Here is a 20,648-nt window from a genome sequence, read left to right as displayed (position 1 = left end):
ATGGAAACAAAAAGCTTGCCTCCTAAAAGGATCTTCTTTTTTAGCGTGTCACAGTTCATCTGACCATGACACACGCTGATTAGAACCAATTTGATTTGATTGTGTGAGACATCTTACAAACCATCCATTCACTTAGCGTGTGCTGCTGCAGGTCAGGTCTAGGGCACTCGTGTACCTCAAAGATCCTGGAAAATGTGAAAATGTTGGTTTCTCGGAATGCAGCAGTATGTGCTGTTACTAAAACAAGTAGTTGTGGTTAATTTCCCTTACGCTTTATCCTGTTTTTTTCCCTAAAAAACAACTCCATGCAGCAAAATCAGACTTAATCATCCAGGATACAGACCCCAATACAAAATTTTCAAAACAAAACTCATTTTAAGTGGATGTTTTACTTTTGCAGACCTACACCTCAAGAGAGTGGTACTAAGGACAGTAGGTAAGGGAGTGTCTAAATTCTGTGCTTCTGAAATCATGCTGGGTGGTGTGCAGGTGGCTGTGTCCATAATTTGTCATAATTTTTAGAAGTTGGGGGAATCAAAAGAAATGGAAGATCAAATTACAATTGTTTTGACACCCCTTTGTTTGAAAAACGTTTAATTCCGCTTTCGCTTTTCATTCTGTGAATAATCAGTGTTCTACACAAATATAACCAGAGAACTGTTACTTTTGGTCATGGATATTTGCACAACTAACTGCGTTTTTACAGAGAGGTTTAGACTCCAGTTATCTGAATGCCAGAATTTCAAGTAGTCATAAGTGATAAGTAGCTCAAATATGCCCCTGAACATCTTTAAAAGATCGGTGGGAGGCTTTAACTGGGCACTTGTTAGTTAGAAGTTTCTCCAAAGACTTGGTTCCTCTACGATAGCCATTATTCTTCACTGAACCCGGTAGCTGGTTTGTGCATGCTAGCAATTTGGTCACCTCTTGGGAACCTAATATGGATCTTTGCCCAATCATCCTCCCTGGTCACTTTTGGCTCAATCTGTCAATGACTAGGAACCAGAGCCCTGGCTGGTTCCTCTAAATCTACAGAGTGAAACAGGGCCTGAACTTCTAAATGCTCTTGAATAATCCCACTAATTTGAATGGTTACATTGTTTTTAAGCTGCTTTGTTCCGTAGTTCATCTTTTTACCTTTTGAACAAATAGGGTTGAGGATCTAAAATCTGGAGATAGGACAAACATGTGCTTGACGTCGTAATAAACTGGTGAACCTTGCTGAATAGACAGTACTTCTAGTGATTCTTTTGACCAGTCTCTGAACCGAGAGGTCCTTCCTGGGGTCTAGATCTTCAGGGTCAAGAGAAGAGAAGTAAATGGGAAACTAGTCAGCAGTGACTAATGCTAGATTTCCCTTATAAGTTTATCTCCCCATTTTAAAGCCTTCTTTCCAGTTCTGTCTTTTGAGGCTGTATGGAAGGCTACTGCTGACCTATTATTGACACCTCTCAGTTTGCCTTGTATTTGTTTGTGATTTTAAGACTGCTGTTTAGGACCAGGCCCTGAAGAGAGTTGTTACATGACATTGTTACTCAGCCCTTAAGCTGATTCTTTTTCCTTCTTTGTTTGTTTATGGAATATGAGCTGTGCTGGCAAGGCAAGCATTTGTTCTCTAACCTAGATTGTGCTGGAGAAGGTGGTGATGAGCTCCTTGATGCTTAAGACATTTAAAGTGCTATTAGAAAATTCCAGGATTTATATCCAGTGACAGTGAAGGAATGGCCAATAAGGTTCCATGTTAAGATGGCATGCGGCTTAGGGGGAAACTTGTAGATCCCCAAGTCCCTTCTGCCCTTCCCCTTCTCAGTGTTAGAGATTGAGCGTTCAGAAGTTGCTGTTGTAAGACCGTTGGTGGGTTGTTGTAATGGATGTTGTAGACAGTACGCATTGCTGAGAGAAGTGACGCATGATAGTCAAACAGGGTTAAGATTTCTTTTCCCTCTGAAGAGGGGATTTTGTTTGGACTGACTGCTATCAGTTTACCTTTGACTGTTTTTGAGTTGATATTGACTGCTGGTGCTTTGTGTCGCTTTCAGCTCTTGGTGAGTCACTTTAGTACATTATTTTATAATGCCTGCAACGTAACATCATGTAATGATAAATCAGTAATTTTGCTGCTCAGATAGAACTGAATTTCAGATGTTCTGACCGTTTAAGATGTAATCTAAATTCCTGTACGACCTGAATTGGTGAGAGTTTAATAGTTTGGTAAGATATACTGAAGGACATTGTCAACGCTTACAGCAACTCTAACAGGAAATTTAAGTCAGTTGCTATAGATTTAAAGGTGTAGGATAAACAAAATAACATTTTGCATTTTGTCGACCAGATTTGTTAGCCAACAACAAAACATAATAAAAGAAAATAATTTGGATCAGGAAAATTAATAGGAACTGAACTTGGACCTTAGTAAATTTTCTCACTGATCATTGGGCTGGGTGGGAGGCACATTGCTAACAATTAATTTTGAGACATGAGTGCAAACATGAACTTGATTTTCACGAATATGACAGCAAACACACTGGAAGTTAAATAAATGTTTATATAGTCTAAGGGAGGCCTCTTGAGTATGGTATATTTTAATGAGGTTTGTCCTCTTAAAAAATTGGCCTTTCTGCAGTTTAAAAGCTGCCCCTGCTATTTTTTAAAATGCACAATGGTGGAGGTTTAGGGGCAGCTCTTGGGTATCTTTATGATGCGTGTAGATGATTTTAAAACAAAATTGGAAATTAAGCTTCAGATATTTTTACATATATAGTATTAGGCATTAGACTAAATTGAGAATAACTGAATCAACAGACTTACCTCGAGAATATTATAAAATCCTGGTAAGTTGGACCATGACCTCACAAAATGAAGCTGCTACAACTAAAGATGAAGGAGACCAGTTGAGAATTTTAATTGGGCAGTTAAGTTGCTTAGTTATGCCACCTAGACTGGATGAGTGCTGTCGTATATTTCACTTAAGTACCATGTTGAAATACACCACTTTTGGAGACTTTGCAAATAAGGCCGCTTTAAAAGTGAGCTTAGATCAGTGTGCACTTATCTTCAGTCCTGTATGATCCAGAAGGGGTAACATCATCATTTTTAGTGAACGCCTCAAGTGCAGCAGAATTCATTATATTTATACTGGAAGAAGTGAGAAATGTTGTCTGTTAGTTTGGAAATAAAAACCAAAAAGATGTATTAAAAAAACCTAAGCAGAGAAGCCACATGCTAGTAGAAGTGACAGGTTTAGCAATGGTATTTTTAAGCAATTACCTATATAAGGACCAGCCAGGAAAAATATGCCTCTGGAATGCTGCAGTGATGTTCCTTTGCTCTGGGACAATCCCCCTTGATGAAGGGTGTTGCTGGTAGAGATTGAGGATTGATCTTCGAAGTATAAAAGAAATGTTAGCAAGAAAATTTCAAAATTAAATTGGGGTGGGGCAAGGAATCAGCTAACAAATTGCTTTGGAGAAAAATCTTCCATCAAAATAATTATTTGGTGTCCTTGAGCAGGGACACCTTGTGTTGTAATAATTGTATATTTAAAAAGTTTATTGCCTGTCCCTCGTTGCCCTTGAGAATGTGGTGGTGAACTGCTATCTTGATCTACTGCGGTCCATGCTGTTGGTAGACCCACAATGTCAATAGGGAGGGAGTTTCAGGATTGTGACCCAGTGACACTGAAGGAACGGTGATATATTTCCAAGTCAGGATGGTTGTGTTTTGAATTGTTTAACAAATTGGGAGAACAAAGAAATGTCCAGGCTGTAATTTTTTGTACCTAAAGGTAGAATGGAATGTAAAGTTATTAAAGATTTTATCACAATGTGTAATGCATTGTATTATTGTTAATAATTGTCTTTTGCCCTTTTAAAGCGAGGGAGTTAGAATGCAAATTACAGAGGTGTGGTAACAATCCTTCAGTTTTCCTTGGATTCTGAGAATTGGAGCATTGCAAACACTGTGCATGTTCAAAAAGGTTTGGCCCATCAATTACAGACCAATCAACTTAACTTTGGTGGGGAAGCTTCTGAAATAGAGTTAACAGTCACGTGGAAAAAAAATAACTTGATTTGGGCAAGTCTTTGTGGATTTCATAAAGGAAAATCACATCTGACTAGGCTGCTGCAGACTTTTGAAGACGCAATAGTAATGGTTAATGAGAGGAAGACTGTTAATGTGGGTACATGGGCTTCCAAGAGATATTCAGCACATTGGGAGGAGAAAGTGAGGGTTGCAGATGCTGGAGAGTCAGAGTTGAGAGTGTGGTGCTGGAAAAGCACAGCAGGTCAGGCAGCATCCAAGGAGCAAGAGAGTTGATGTTTTGGGTATAGCCCTCCATCAGCCCAGTCACATTCCTGATGAAGCGCTTATGCCCGAAATGTCAGCTCCCCTGCCCCTCAGATGCTGCCTGAACTTCTGTGCTTTTCCTGCGCTACACTTTTTGACTCTGACTCACCAGCAACTGGTGACTACTTTCTCCTAGTCACTGAAAACCTTACAGGGAAGCCTCTTCCAAGTTCTCCTCCCTTCATGTGTTCATTACAGTACCACACTGTAGACATGTGAGGAAAGCTACAGATCATAAAATAAAAGGGACAGTAGCAACATGGATACAAGATTGGCTGAGGGACAATAAACAGGAGAGTAATGATTAATGGTATTTTTTGAGCTGGAAGGTTTGTCGTAGAACCCTTGCTTTTCCTGAAAGACATGAGTGATCTAAATCTTGGTGAGCAGGGGACAAATTCAGAGTCTGCAGATGACACAAAACCTAGGAGTATTATAAACTGAAGTGAGGAACTTCAAAGGGATATTGGCACATTGTTGAAGTTGGCAAATGATCTTCAATACAGAGAAGTCTGAGGAACTGTAATTCACGGTCGTTTACATACCTGTTATTAAAAAAACACTTACTCACCCAAGAAATTAGTTTGCCAAATGCCAAGGATGCCAAATGATAAATCCAAATTGGTGAATGGAAAACCTTTTGTAAGAAAATCTCAGAAAGGAAAATTACACTAATGACAGATAATGTCTTATGGCAATTCAGTGAAAGGCAAACAGAAATGCTGACCTCAAGTTTGGCATAGTCTGAGAACAGGGGAATGGAGCACGGAAGTAATTCGGTTGCCATTTTAATCAGAAACTGTCCGTTTTTTAACTGCGTATTTGGACTTTTTTTAAATGTGATTTATTTGTAGCAAAATGATATCATGTGTCTGGGAAGGAAATGTCATTGGAGGACAGTAGTTTTTCTGCAGACTGAAGGTCTGGGAGGTGCAAACTGGAAATCTGATTGAAACTTACAGAATACCGAACGGTCTGGACAGAGCGTGGACTTTGGGAAGATAGTTCCATTGGTAGAAAGGTGAGAACCTGAGGGCACAGTCCCAGAGTAAAGGGAATGGAGATAAGGAGAAGCTTCTTTAGCCAGAGAGTGGTGAATATATAGAAATAGTTGCCACAGAAAGCAGTGGAGGCCAGGTCACTGAGCATGTTTAAAACTGAGATAAATAAGTTATTGATTGCCGCACAGATCAAAGATTTCAGGGAGGAAGTGGGAAAATGGGATTAAAAAACCTATCAGACATGATTGAATGGTGAAACGGTCTTGGTGGGCCGAATGGCCTAATTTCTGTTCCTTTGTCATATGGTCTTATGTTACAGCACTGTCTGTGCTTAGAGGATGTAAATACATTGTGACCCGTTTACCTCGGTAGTTTCCAGTATTAATGCAAATATAAGAAATAATGCCGGTAAAGGTATTGATACACAGCGGGTGTGACAGTGGGAACTAAGACATTGTGTACAGGAGCACATACAGCACATTTGTCCACGAAAGTAGTTGTGCAAGGAGTGATTTCCTATGTTACAACAATGACTGCTTTTCAATAAGAATTTAATTGATTTTGGAATGCTGTGATAGTTATAAGTTGGCTGCAGTTGCTATAACTAATGACATGCTACAGGATGTATTCCAGTATATCACCGAAGTGGGTTTTACAAATGCTGATTAGCCATGGAAAGTGCAGCAAATCCAGGCTTGATTGTCCTTGTTCCTTGATTTTCTTGTGCTTTCTCATGGAAGCGTTTGAATGACAATCATCACAGTGGGGTGCTGAGGGAGTGCTCCTCTCTATGACTGAAACTAAATTGACCAAACTCAACAAAGCTGGGGTGAAAGCTAGAAGTTTGTGGGTACCATGTGTGAGGTTGCAGCGAGCTGTTGAAAGAAAAACGCAGATCCGAAATTCTTCCGACTAATGCAAAAGATTGCAGGTGTGGGAAATCTGAAATGAAAACAGAAAAATGCTAAAAATTGCACAGCAGGATCAGGCAGCATCAGTGGAGAGAATTGAATTGAATTGAATGAAAAGTTTACAAGTTGCCATTTATGGCATCATCTTGGGTTCAAGGTACCGAGGGGCAGATTCTTCAGTACTAGTTTTTAGGAAAAATAAAGAAGTAAGAAGTCAAGTAGGACAGATCTTAGGAATAAATTAGAAAATAGAGAAATACAAAGTTCAGAACAACAGTCCTTTAAACGCAGTCCACACTCGGCCTTAACTCCAGTCTGTGCCAGGCTTCACCATAGAGTTTCACATCTGAGTTTTCATCACAGCCAGGATAAGTCAGCGATATAATAGATTTTTAACAAGTGATAGGAAGGAGGGTGTTAAGTCCGTGAAGAGGGCAGATCTGTCCTAGGGCGTACAGCAGGTGAGGTTAGATGACAAAAGGCTTCATCGTGCAAAGCCAAAGAAAGTGGTAATGGATCGAGGGGTTGAGGATCTGGAATAGCTGCACAGCTGAACTGACTGAAAGGCAAGTAAAGGAGTAGGGAGAGAAATAGGAGGGAAAAATTAATAAACCGTCAAATAACCTGGAACACAATCAGGTCAGAGGTTGTGATTTAAAATTGTGGAACTCAATATTGAATCTAGAGGGCTGAAAATTTTTATTGGTACTTCTTGATAATCTTTTGTTTTAAAAAGATGCTTTTAATCAAGTCAAGCTGCTGTTGATGTTGACTGGTATTGTACATGTAACACCTTTGGTACCCGTGCTAAGTGAATATTCATCATCCGTGATATTGAAACAAGCAAAGCCATTGAGATCCCACATTGTCCTCCAGGGACCATTAGTGCTTAGACCTGCAGCGCTAAGTGAAAGTGTTGCACAAGGGAACAATTTTCACTGTAGCTTGCCTAATTGATGTCAGTCCGTTTGATATGTGTTGCTGTTAGCCTTGCAGTCTTACACGCCTCCACTTCAGAGAGGAAAATTGATAATGGTGGAATCTCTATCCCTGCCACAGCAACCCAATCTTCCCTTGATATATTTGTGCTCAATTCAGTAAGGGTTGATGTTTAGCAATTGGGAGAGAGAGCCTGGCAGGTTTGTTTTTCAAGTTAGATCACTGAAGTTATTCAAAGTATCAGAATTGTGTTCGGTGAGACCCATGGGTCTAAATGATGTCCACACCAATACTATTGGCTTGACCTTGAGCTATTGGCAAAGTCCTGATCTATCTGTCAAGGTTAAATGCTGCATTGTTTAATGCAACATGCCAATAATCTATGAGGCAGTGACATGTGCAAATGTGTACATGCTTTTGCAGTTCAAACATTAAATAAATTCCAGAAACCGAAATAGTTCCTATTTATAGGGGACACTGTGCCAATGGACATAACATTGCAATGCGTTGTGGTGACCTGGTTTTATCTATACCCCATAGCACTTTAACATGAAAGTTTAAAACTGCCCTTGAATATTCTAAATATCCAGACAACTATGCTTTGGTTTTGAGTTCCTCGATTTGTATGTCTAGATAATCCCATTTGATTATCTGATTTTTGACTGCTGCTGGCAGGTTAAGCTGTTGCAGGATATCAAGGCTTTAACGTGCTGCTTTATCCCACTTATGTGCTTGCACCCTCGCTGTTGTGTTCTCACTCGCTGGAAGTCCCTCATTCACTCGGCACAGCTGCAGTAATGGCACTGCCTGGCATCCCGTAAAAGGGCAAGTTAACTGCATTGGGAATGAAGCAGAATGTTGGTCTGTGATAAATTCATTCAAGCCAAAATAGTCTAATCCTGTCTTTTATTTCAAAGTGTGTGTGTTAGGGTGGCAAGTGAACGAGACGCTGCAACCAGGGATTCCCATGCTCCCTGCTTTCTGTGTGCAGTGTGCAATGATTCCCTGATCGGCCGGGAGGAGACTGGGTCTTGTCTCGGTAGCCTGAGATTTTGCGCTGCTTCTACTGACTAGACGCAAATATTTGGTCCTGGTTGCCATTTGCAGCAGGCGTTCACTTGTTATCCAGTGCTTACAGTGAGCAATAGCATACTGTCACGTTAATACCCAGAATCACACAACTAACGGGATACAGAAAGAGGTCTTTCAGCCCAACATGCCTGCACTGGCTACTTACCATTATTCCCTGCCCTTCCAAAACTAAATTATATGCTTTCCTGTATTTTCCTGGGTATGATAGTTTAGTCAGGTCCAGAGATTTATAGTTCTAATTCTACCATGACGTTCTGAGAAATTGAATTCAACTTAAGATGAAAATAAACCAGTCCCTATTTATAAAAGTGACCATAAGGCTGTTATAGAGACCCAACCAGTTCACTGATGTTCCCTAAGAAGGAACCTATTCTTAGCCAAACCTGGTCTATATATAATTTGAATCTCTTGCCAATATGTTGAACCTTAATTGCCCTTTGAAGTGACCTCTCATGCCATTCCGTTATAACATAGCCCAGGAAGCTGGCAGTGAAGGATCAATGCCAGTCTTGCCAATCACACCCTCTTTCCATGAATGAATTGTTAAAGCTGTTCCGGCCATTACATTGCCCTTCCTCACCACTGCCATCACTATGCTCACTTTTAGCAGTTAATGCAATGTTTTTAAACTGCCTCCTTCTTGTCGTTGGTTTTAGACCTTCGCGAAAACGTAGGGAGCTGGGAATCTTTTCAAACAGCAGTGCTCTGGATGTGACCACGTCTAGCTCCATGAGTAATGTGTCTGCGACAAAATGGCCCGAGGAGAAATATAAAAAATTGTTGGAGAAGGTGTGGATGAAGGAGTCCCTGGTAATCTCCAACTTGCGCCATTTCTCAGGATATCGCATTGAAATCCATGCATGTAACCATGAAGTGGAAACTGGAGGATGCAGTGTTGCAGCTTACGTCAGCGCAAGGACCATGCCTGAAGGTAGGGCACAGAGAAATGTTTGATTTCCCGCTATTTTTATTCAGGTGACAGGAAAGAGAGTGGTCTGCAGTCACTGACATATGAAAAGCAAAAACAGAAATTACTGGAAAAGGATGTAGGTTTGCTCGCTGAGCTGGGAGGTTCATTTCCAGACGTTTCAGTACCCTCCTTGGTAGCATCTTCAGTGGGCCTCAGGCGAAGCAGTGTACATGATTCCTGCACTCTCTTTATATAACTGGGTTTCTTTAGATTGTGATGTCATTTCCTGTGGTTCTGCTCAAAACTCGCTATTACTGGAAAAGCTCTGCAGGTCTGGCAGCATCTATGGAGAGAAATCAGAGTTCACGTTTCGGCTCTGGTGACCCTTCCTCAGATTGAGATTTTACATATATATATATAGGGAGAAAAAGAGAGATGTCAGGAACTCCAATGTAGAACCATCCAGTGAGAGTTGACTGTAAGTGCATTATAACTGTTGACATGTTGTATAGGGAATGTTGAAATAATATTTTATAGTGACCAATGTTGACACAAACTCTGACCAAAGCTTTTTCAAAACCTAATGTTTGTGGACATGATGCGTTAGTCCAACACAAAATCTAGGGTGGGCAAAGGATTATAGTGCATGAATAAATCGAACTGCAGTATAATCATAAGACGCATTAAAGCCAAAGCACTCATTTGTATCACTCACTGTTAAAATTTACAGGAATTGCCTTGCACAACAAGGGCTTACCCTTGACATGTCAATAATGTTAGCAATATAAAATGATATAAAGTATTGAATTTAATTGAATGCCTTAGTTCCATTTTTATAATTGATGCTGATGTTAATTTTAAAAAAAAACAATAGAACTGCAAATCAAGAGATCAGAAACAAAAACACAAATTGATGAAAAAGCTTTTGGCAGCATCTGTAGAGAGAAATCAGAGCTAAAGTTTCGGGTCCAGTAACCTTTCCTCAGGACCCATTCCTTGTTCTGAGGAAGATTCACTGAACCCGAAATGTTAAATTTGTTTTCAGTTCAGCCCACTAGTGATTGGGTTGTGTTGCACAAGCTACGTTGGCCATCTGAGGAGTGAACAAATTAATTTGTATTTATGGATAAGGGGATTCCCATCCAAGATGGAGATGAAGTTTTTAGTGTTTGGAATTCTCTGCTGCAGTGAGCAGTGGGGGTTTGGGTTTCTGAATAAATTCGGGACTGAGTTGAACAAGTTTTGGACTGACAAGACAGTTGAGGGCTATGAGGAGGCAAGCAGGAAAGTAGGGCTTAAGTTCGCAGTCAGATCAACTGTGATCTTATTGAGCATTAGAACAGACTTGAAGGGCTGAATGGCCTACACCTATTTCTTATGTACATAAATACATTTGAAATGCTAGCAAACATGAGAACCGTTTTGACACAAACAGCATTGACATAAATAGCCTGTGTTTAGTGATGTTGGTTGAGATTGGCTGCAAATGTGTTGTTGGTCAAAGCACAGCAGGCCAGGCAGCATCTCAGGAATAGAGAATTCGACGTTTCGAGCATAAGCCCTTCATCAGGCTTATGCTCGAAACGTCGAATTCTCTATTCCTGAGATGCTGCCTGGCCTGCTGTGCTTTGACCAGCAACACATTTGCAGCTGTGATCTCCAGCATCTGCAGACCTCATTTTTTACTCGTTGAGATTGGCTCCAACTACTGGGGCAGTCTTGTCTGCTTCTCTTCTGTTTGTGGCCATGGAACCTTTCCCACATGAGTGGGCACCTCTGGCAGTGCAGCACTTGCTCAGTACTGCACTGGGAGCTCTACCCTAAATCACGCAGTCAGATCTCCAGATTTAAACCTGAACTTGAACTCATGACTTTCTGACTTTAAAGGTGTTACCCTATGGACAACTTGACAGCTGTAAGAGAGAGGCAGCTGTCAGTTCACCTGGAAGTGTTTGAATGAGGTCTCAAATACAGGAGGTTATTCTGTTAACAATTGTCCCTCATGTTCCACTGGTGCTGCTGAATGTTTGAAGTGTAAATCTGAGTGAAGTTATTCTTTGTGAAGGCTAGTGATAAAACACAGCCAATACTAGCTGCGGTGTACTGAGATCTATGATCATGGTTTTGTTACGCGAGAAGCAGACCCCCAGTTATACAGTTTTCAAAATGTTTTGAACCCTTGTACCCTTGCAAGTACCTGACACAGTGTATACCCTTGAGCACCAGGCAATCTGCTGCTGTGAGATGGGATGTGCAGTGTGCTTTATTAAAAAATCAAGTGAATGTATAGTTTCTCATCGCACTCAGTCTGCTTTTAAAATAAAAACCAACGGATGCTGGAAGTTTTAATAAAAACAAAAATTGCTGGAGGAACTCAGCAGGTCTGGCAGCATCTCTAGAGAGAAACAGAGTTATTGTTTCAAGTCCAGTGAACTTTGTGAAGAAAGGTCACTAGACTCAAAACGTTAACTCATTTTCTCTCTAAGGTGCTGTGAGACCTGCTGAGTTTGTCCAGTAAGTTCTGTTTAATATTCCTGCTTTTACTCCTTGTGCTTTCAAGTTACATCCCAGAACTTGGGTGCAATACAAAGGCGAACACTCCAGTGCAATACTGATGGAGTGCTGTACTGTCAGCTGTGCAGACTTTGGGATGAGGCAGTAAACTGAGAGACTGTCTGTTCCCACAGGTGGATGTTAAAGGTCCCAAGGCATACTTCTGAAGAAGAGCTGTAAAATTATGCCAAATAATGATGTTGATGATAAGACGAGTAGTTTGAGGTTTGTTTAGATTTAATGCCTGTGAGACAGAGGGGTGCTCAGCCAATATTTATCCCTCAACATTACAGAAACTGATTATCACAATACTGTTTGTGGGATCTTACAGTGCACACATGAACGAACACAATTATTACAATAGTAATTACACCATAAAGAGGGTTTAATTGACAGCAAAGTGCTTTGAGACCTCCATTGGTTGCAGAAAGCCCCATGTAAATGGAAGTCGTTCGTTCTTCTTTCCTACATTGCACAAGTTTTAAACTCAAGGTGGTTGCTATTACTTGGGTTAGTTCGTCATCTCTCCAATATGAGGTGTTCTGAGCTGTGCAGCATGCTTATTTATCTAAGTCATCCAATATTACACATCTCAGTTTGCACCGTCACCTGATTTTCTTGTGTTATTGGTTGATTTAAGTTACGTTATTTTATTTTATTCTACAGCAAATGCTGACGATATTGTGGGTCCAGTCACACACGAGGTAATTGACAAAGTGGTTCACATCAAATGGGAAGAGCCAAAGAATCCAAATGGTCTCATTGTGTTGTATGAAGTCCTTTACAAGCGCCTTGTAGACTCTGAGGTGAGTGAGAAGCATTTTGAGCACGATTATTGTGTAATGATAAGTAAGTTGATTGGATCAGCCAAATAAATGCTATGGCTACAAGTGCAGGTTGGGAGATGGGTACTCAAGTGGCTAGTTCACTTTCTGTCTCCCACCAGCCTGATTGACCCAAACGAGACATGAGTCAGAAATGTGATGGAATGCTGTCCTGAGCCAATAGCACACAAGAGGCTCAGCATCATCCAGGGCAATCCACCCCATTTGATTGGCACTTCCTTGAGCATTCATTCTCCCTATTACCAATGCACAATGGCAAGTCATGGAGTCCTACTGCGTGGAGACAAGTCCTTTGGCCCACACTGGCCCATGCTGACCAAAATATCCGTCCACACTCCCCCCATTTCCCTGCACTTGGCCCATACCCTTGAAATTCTTTCCTGTCCATGCATTTGTCCAAATGCCTTTCAAATGTTGTTCATGTACCTGCTTCAACCACTTCCACCAGCAGCACATTCCACATGTGTACCACCCTTTGTGTAAAAGAGTTGCCCCTCCAGGTTCCCTTTTATTCTTTCCCCTCTAACCTTAAACTGATGCCCTCGCGTCTACGAATCCCCAAGCCCAGGAAAAAGACTGAGTGCACTCACCCTATCCATGTGTTTCATGACTTTATATATCTCTATAAGATTCCCCCTTAGTCTCCTCCCCTCGAAAGTAAAAAGTCCTAGCTTGCCCAACCTCTCCCTGTAACTCAGACTGTTGAGTCCAGGCAACATCCTTGTAAATTTCCTCTGCAGTTGTTCCAGTTTAATAACATCCTTCCTATTACATTGTGTATTATCTCCAGAAAGCATATAGCAATTCCCCAAATAAAATTGACAGCACCTTCCAAATCCTCTTCAGGGTAGAAAGGTAAGGACAGTAGGCACATGGAGACACCACTACCTGTAAGTCCCACTGCAAGACACAAACCCTGCTGACCTGGAAATGGATCTTTGCTCATTCACACTTGGAGGGTCAAAATTACAGAATATTCTCCCTCTCGGTACTGCGGTGTAACACCACCACGAAGGCTGCATATTTTTGAGAAGGCGACTCACCATTACCTTGTCAAAGGCAGTTTAGAGACAGGCATTAAATCCTGCAACGGTACCCACATTGCATGAGAGACTTATCTTTAAAAGATTGTCTGCATGGTTGGTTTTTAATATATCAGGGACAATACCCATGGGAAGAGATACTTTGGAAAGATCACAGCAATACTTACTGCTCTGAGCCCACATCTGAAATGCCACAGACAAATGTTTTCATATGGAAGTTCCTTTTTCAGTCTTTGCATAGACAGTTACAATGTCAAATATTGATATCACGGTGTGAATAAAAAATGTGACCAAAAAAAAGAACTGAACTGGAATTGCATGCATGCTTGATTTTTTTTTTATAATGTATACATTATAGGAAGTAGGATTTCCAGCTGTCTGAACTAGACCGTGCTGTTGTATTAGATTAGACTTACAGTGTGGAAACAGGCCCTTCGGCCCAACAAGTCCACACCGACCCGCCGAAGCGCAACCCACCCATACCCCTACATTTACCCCTTACCTAACACTACGGGCAATTTAGCTTGGCCAATTCACCTGACCCGCACATTTTTGGACTGTGGGAGGAAACCGGAGCACCCGGAGGAAACCCACGCAGACACGGGGAGAACATGCAAACTCCATACAGTCAGTCGCCTGAGTCGGGAATTGAACCCGGGTCTCAGGCGCTGTGAGGCAGCAGTGCTAACCACTGTGCCACCGTGCCGCCCACTTTGCCATTACCTACAGATGATGTGACGGTCTTGATACTGGAATGGCTTTAATTAAGCTGTGACGATGCTGTGGCTCGCTCTGTTTTGTTCTGTGTCTCTCTCTCTCTCTCTCTCTCTCTCTCTCTCTCTCTCTCTCTCTGAAATTTCTCTCAAATTTTCTTTTGACATCCTTTTCTCCTGGATTGGGAAACCGCATGTGAGAATCTGTTTCTGAATTTGCCTTTTTGCCAAGAGTGTGCTTATGCGACATTGGAACAGTTAGAACACACAACAGCTCAGCACAGCACAGGCCCTTCGGTCCTCAATATTTTGCCGACCTTTTATCCTACTCTTAAGTTCAAACTAACCAATATACCCTTCATTGTACTATCATCCATGTGTTTATCCAAGAGTCGCTTAAATGTCCTTAATGTATCTGAATCTATTGCCACTGCTGGCAGTGCATCCCATGCACCCACCACTCTCTGTATAAATAACCTACCTCAGACATTTCCCCTAAACCTTCCTCCAATCACCTTAAAATTACGCCCCCTTGTGATAACCATTTCTGCTATAGGAAAAAGGCTCTGGCTTTATCTTCTATGTCGTTATCATCTTGAACACCTCGATCAAGTCCTCTCTCATCCTTCTTCACTCCAATGAGAAAAGCCCTTGCTCCCTCAACCTTTCTTTATAAGACATACCCTCCAGTCCAGGCAACATCCTGGTAAATCTCCTCTGGATCCTCTTTAAAGCTTCCACACCTTTTCTATAATGAGGCAACCAACACTGAACACCGTATTCCAAATGTGGTCTAACCAGGGGTTTATCGAGCTGCAGCATAACCCCGTGGCTCTTAAACTCGATCCCCCTGCTAATGAATTAGTAATAGCTACAGTTAATTAGTAATTCTGTAGAGTTAAATTATTCCAAATTCTTCTTTCTTTTGTTGTATTTTAACTATAGTGTTTGAATAAATTGGGTTTTGTTTAATATTAAGGATTTTCACCAATTGAATTGCATCTGGAATACAGAACCTGACATTTAAAATAAGAAAATATTAAGGTCTACAGTGCCTCCTTAATATGTTTTGAGGGGGTCTGGTCTGGTCCATAACAGTGCTTAAAGAAAACACTTGCTTCCTACATCTCTGAGACACAACGATGTTCTGATTTCTTTTCTTGCTGTAGGAGATGCAACAGTGTGTGTCCCGTAAAAGGTACCTTCATGAGCATGGCTGCAAACTGAAGGTACATCATCCTGGGAACTATACAATAAAAGTACGAGCCACGTCACTGGCTGGAAATGGCTCCTGGACAGACCCAATCTCTTTCTGCATTCAAGATTCAAATACCAGTAAGTTTTCTCAGGAAAGCTAAACTTTCTTAATCTGATCTTAATCCTGACTTGTTCCACACTTCACGATCGTGCAACAATGAGATATACCTCCTACTGTTCAGTGTTAATGATTACCAGTAACATCTGCAAGATAGTCAGTCCCTTGAACTATGTTCTCTGTTCAGTCTCCTGTGCTCAATGCTGGCAGATTGGAATGATGGAATTGCTGAAATAATGTTGTATCTCATTCTTGGTTATCATCGGAAGCATTAACTTAAAGAGGTCTTGTGATTGATTATGAATAATGGGCAATTGTAGTCTCTTCGTGATTCACTGTATTCAATCAGGAGGAATTTCCCAATTCATCCCGCAGAATCACTGGTTCTCCTTCTGTTCTGTATTATTACAAAGTATATTTCCCCAACCAAGTTCTGGTCTCTTTAGACTGAATTTTTCTTCTTGTGCTTGTAGACCATGACAGTGACTTCTTTAAGATAATTGGGCCAATCATCTTCTTTGCTGTGCTGGTCATTCTGGTTCCAGTTGTCTTTTTGGTGGTGAAGAAAAGGTAAGGATAATTGACTGACTGTTAAAACTCCGGTTTCTCCGGGGATTTCTCAAATTCTTTTTTTCTATTGTCCTCCTCCCTCTTACTTTTGCTTCAGGTCTTCCAGTTTGTTAAACGTTCAGGAAGTTAACTGTGTCCTCACAAAGTCAGAGACTGGCCTCTGAGATGCACCAATAGAGCAGGCAAACGCCAAGTTAACGTAGTGATTTCAGAGCACCATTCTGCTGTTGTACAGCATCACCTTGACCACATACTTAGCACCAGATTAGTAAGTGCAGAACGTTTTTCCCCAAAAATGCATAGTGTGACTTATCAAAGTTGACATTGAATGAACTGAAGACCAAATCTCTTTCTTTCAATATTGTCCATATTTCTTTTTTCTTTTGTGTTTCATGGCTGCTGCTGGCTAGACTAGCAATAATTGCCCAGTCCTAACTGTCACTGAGCAGCAGATGGTGCATCCCTCCCTGAACTACTACAGACTGTGTGGTATGGGTATGTCCCAAGTGATAAAGAGGAAGGAGTCCTAGGATCTTGACTCACTACATTACAAATATAATATTCCTAAGATGTCAAAACTCCGGAGAGATTTTACCAGGATTCTTCCCTCCGGGTACTGAGGGGAGGAGTGGGAGCACCACAGATAGTGACTTCCCACCATTGATCCTCTGTGGTAGCTGCCCCCAGCTTTACTGTTGCTCCACACGCACCCTGGATGATAGAATGTGTTAGGCTGCAACATGTCACTGACAGCTCTTTTTGTATTAGAAGATCAACAAGAACCAGGCAACTGAAACAGTCCTTTCACAGAGTTGATGACTCTCCAATAACACCAGAGGTTAATCTTAATGTGCATTCCTGGGAACAAGCATCCTGGGTATTCGGAATGAACCTGGAAACAGATATGCAGGAAATACACAGCAGTACAATAGGTGTAAAGAATGGCGTCCAATTAGTGGAGTCAGGGTAGAGGAATGGTTCATTACTTGCCAAAAATATCCATCAGCGCAGTTGTCTTTTAGTTTTAGTGTTAAGAATTTAGATATTTTGATAACACATGCGAGCAAGGCTGGGACCATAAGTATATTCAAGGATGAGATAGAATGATTTTTAATCGGGATGGGAATCAAGCATTATGGGAAAAAGTCAGGAAAGTGGAATTGAGGATGATCAGATCAGGCATGATCTCATTGAATGGAACAGCAAACTCAATGGGCCCAAATAGCTTATATCTGCTCCCATGTCTTAAGGTTTTCATCTTCACGGGTTATCTTACAAATGAGTATAGGAATTGGAGTATGAGTTGGCCGTCCAAACTCTTAAGTCTGCTCTGCCATAGAATTATAGAATCCATACAGTGTGGAAGCTGGCCATTCGTTCCATCAAGTCCCCACTGAACCTCCAGAGAGCATCTCCTCCCTTCACAGTCCCTGCATTTCCCATGGCTAATCCACCTGCCCTGCACATCCCTGGATGCTGTGAGCAATTTAGCATGGCCAATCCACCTAATCTACACACCTTTGGACTGTGGGAGGAAACCCACGTAGACACAGGGAGAGTTTGCAAGCTCTACACAGACAGTCACCTGAGGGTGGAATCAAAACTGGGTCCCTGGTGCTGTGAAGTCCCAACTGTGCCACCCCACATCAGTCAGATCATGGCTGATCTGATTCTATGCTGAACTCCATTTTCAGCGTACCCTAGTATTTTCTGACTCCCTTGTTAATCGGGTTTCTATCTAACTTTGTATTTAAAAGTATTCAATGATCTCGCCTCTGCCACTCTCTGGGGAACAGAGCTGCACAGACCAACAACCTTCAGAGAGGAAAGGAAGTCTTCTCATCTCTGCTGTAAATGAGAGATCTCTCATTCCTTTATTCTCCGCCCTCCAACAAGGAGAAACAACCTATCAGCATCCACCCTGTGATGCTGTTTCAGAATCTTGTGTCCTTCTAGAAGATTTCCTCTCACTCTCCTAAGCTCCAGTGGAAGTTCATGCAAATATAAACTAAATGAGAAGTGCAAGAGTAAGAGAGTACGATACGGGGCAATGGGCTGTTGAAGGACAGAGTATTGTATGGGGTAATAGGCTATTGAAGGACAGAGTATTGTATGGGGTAATAGGCTATTGAAGGACAGAGTATTGTATGGGGTAATGGGCTATTGAAGGACAGAGTATTGTATGGGGTAATGGGCTATTGAAGGACAGAGTATTGTATGGGGTAATAGGCTATTGAAGGACAGAGTATTGTATGGGGTAATAGGCTATTGAAGGACAGAGTATTGTATGGGGTAATGGGCTATTGAAGGACAGAGTATTGTATGGGGTAATGGGCTATTGAAGGACAGAGTATTGTATGGGGTAATAGGCTATTGAAGGACAGAGTATTGTATGGGGTAATAGGCTATCGAAGGACAGAGTATTGTATGGGGTAATAGGCTATCGAAGGACAGAGTATTGTATGGGGTAATAGGCTATCGAAGGACAGAGTATTGTATGGGGTAATAGGCTATTGAAGGACAGAGTATTGTATGGGGTAATGGGCTATTGAAGGACAGAGTATTGTATGGGGTAATGGGCTATCGAAGGACAGAGTATTGTATGGGGTAATAGGCTGTTGAAGGACAGAGTATTGTATGGGGTAATGGGCTGTTGAAGGACAGTGTTGTATGGGGTAATGGGCTATTGAAGGACAGAGTATTGTATGGGGTAATAGGCTATTGAAGGACAGAGTATTGTATGGGGTAATGGGCCATTAAAGGACAGTAATAAAAGCAGAAAATGTTTGAAATACTCAGGCAATCTGTAGTGGGTCTTTGGAGAGAGAAAAACACAATTAATATTTCAGGTTGACATTCTTTCATCAGAACTTCAGGGTTCTGTTTGATCTGGGATGGTCTTTCACAGCTGGATACTACTCATTAGCCTTTTTATTAAAAAGAGTCCCTGGTGAAAAGTGTTTCTTACTCAATAATTTTGGGAATGTTTTTGGAAAAGAAACATACTTCACTTCAATAAAACTTCAAATGGTGTAGTAATGGTAACATTGAGCATCTGTCTTCAGTCTTTGAACTCTGTTACTTTAAGTGATGTCTGCAGATATTTTATTGAGATTTTCTTGCTTTCAGACGAACAGAAGGACCCACTGGAATCTTTTATACTTCTTCAAATCCAGAGTACATCAGCGCCAATGATGGTAAGCTTCTAAACACCTAGAAATCTATCTGTCTCTAACACTGCCTCTGTCTTCTTATCTCTCTCTCTCTCTCCCCCTCTCTCTCCCCCTCTCTCTCCCCCTCTCTCTCCCCCTCTCTCTCCCCCTCTCTCTCCCCCTCTCTCTCCCCCTCTCTCTCCCCCTCTCTCTCCCCCTCTCTCTCCCCCTCTCTCTCCCCCTCTCTCTCCCCCTCTCTCTCCCCCTCTCTCTCCCCCTCTCTCTCTCTCTCTCTCTCCCCCCTCTCTTCCTCTTCCTCTTCCTCTCTCTGGCTATCCTTTTCTCTATCTCTCATTGTCCCTCCCCGTTCCCCAGACCCTCTGTTATCCATACCCCCCCCCCCCCCCCCCCCCCCCACCACCAATTACTGAGTCCATAAGTAAAGACGTTGCTGTTTTTTTATTTACTGCCTCTGTCACTGGTTTAATTGGTGTCAAATATTGAAGTGCACTGGTGAAGCAAGACCGTATGACCATTTGGGACAGTATGGTAGCTCAGTTGTTAGCACTGCTACCTCTCAGTACCAGGGACCTGGCTTTGATTTCACCCTTAGGTGACTGTCTGTCTGTGTGACGTTTGCACATTCTGCCTGTGTCTGCATGGATTTCCTTCGGGTGCTTCAATTTCCTCCCACAGTATAAAGATGTGCAGGTTAAACTGGACTGGTGATGCTACATTGTCCATAGTTTCCAGGGATGTGCAGGGTTACAGGGATAGGGTAGGGGTGTGGGTCTGGGTGGGATGTTCTTCGGAGGGTCAGTGTGAACCCCATGGGCAGAATGGCCTGCTTCCACACTGTAGGGATTCTCTGAAGAGATAAATTTGATCCTTCAAGCCTGCTCCACAACTCAATAGGATCATGGCTTATCCAGCATTCCTTGTGTCCACCTCCCTGCCCTTTCCTCACAACCTTTAATTGCCCTATTAATCAAGGAACAAGTATTTATCTCTCTCAGTTTTCCAGTGTTTTACTAACAGTGGTTATGCACTGACTGAGGGTGTGCTGGAGGTACATTCAATCGAGATTTTCAGAGGAGATCTTGAAAAGGAAGAATGTGCAGGCGTACGCACAGAACGCAGGAGAATGGCTCTGAGTGATTTTCTCATTCAGAGTTAGTGCAGACTTGATGGGCCAAATAGCCTCCTTTTGCACAGCAGCAGTTCTGTTTTCAAGGCACTATATAAATGCAAGCTGAT

At 41.8% G+C, this 20,648-nt stretch overlaps 1 protein-coding gene across 1 annotated transcript in view; it reads left to right on the top strand.

Moving 5' to 3' along the window:
• The window catches only part of LOC132829094 (insulin receptor-like), a 262,793-nt gene that overhangs the window by 225,740 nt on the left and 16,405 nt on the right, over nt 1-20,648 (top strand). The window contains exons 11-15 of the mRNA XM_060846407.1: nt 8,947-9,221; nt 12,420-12,559; nt 15,524-15,689; nt 16,143-16,239; nt 19,369-19,436. Of these exons, the coding sequence (XP_060702390.1) occupies nt 8,947-9,221; nt 12,420-12,559; nt 15,524-15,689; nt 16,143-16,239; nt 19,369-19,436 (746 nt within the window). The remainder of the gene's footprint in view (nt 1-8,946; nt 9,222-12,419; nt 12,560-15,523; nt 15,690-16,142; nt 16,240-19,368; nt 19,437-20,648) is intronic.

The sequence above is a fragment of the Hemiscyllium ocellatum genome, chromosome 28 (assembly GCF_020745735.1).
Source record: "Hemiscyllium ocellatum isolate sHemOce1 chromosome 28, sHemOce1.pat.X.cur, whole genome shotgun sequence".
NCBI lineage: Eukaryota > Metazoa > Chordata > Chondrichthyes > Orectolobiformes > Hemiscylliidae > Hemiscyllium > Hemiscyllium ocellatum.
Note: the sequence above shows the minus strand (reverse complement) of the source record. Positions and strands in the feature narration are given on the sequence as shown.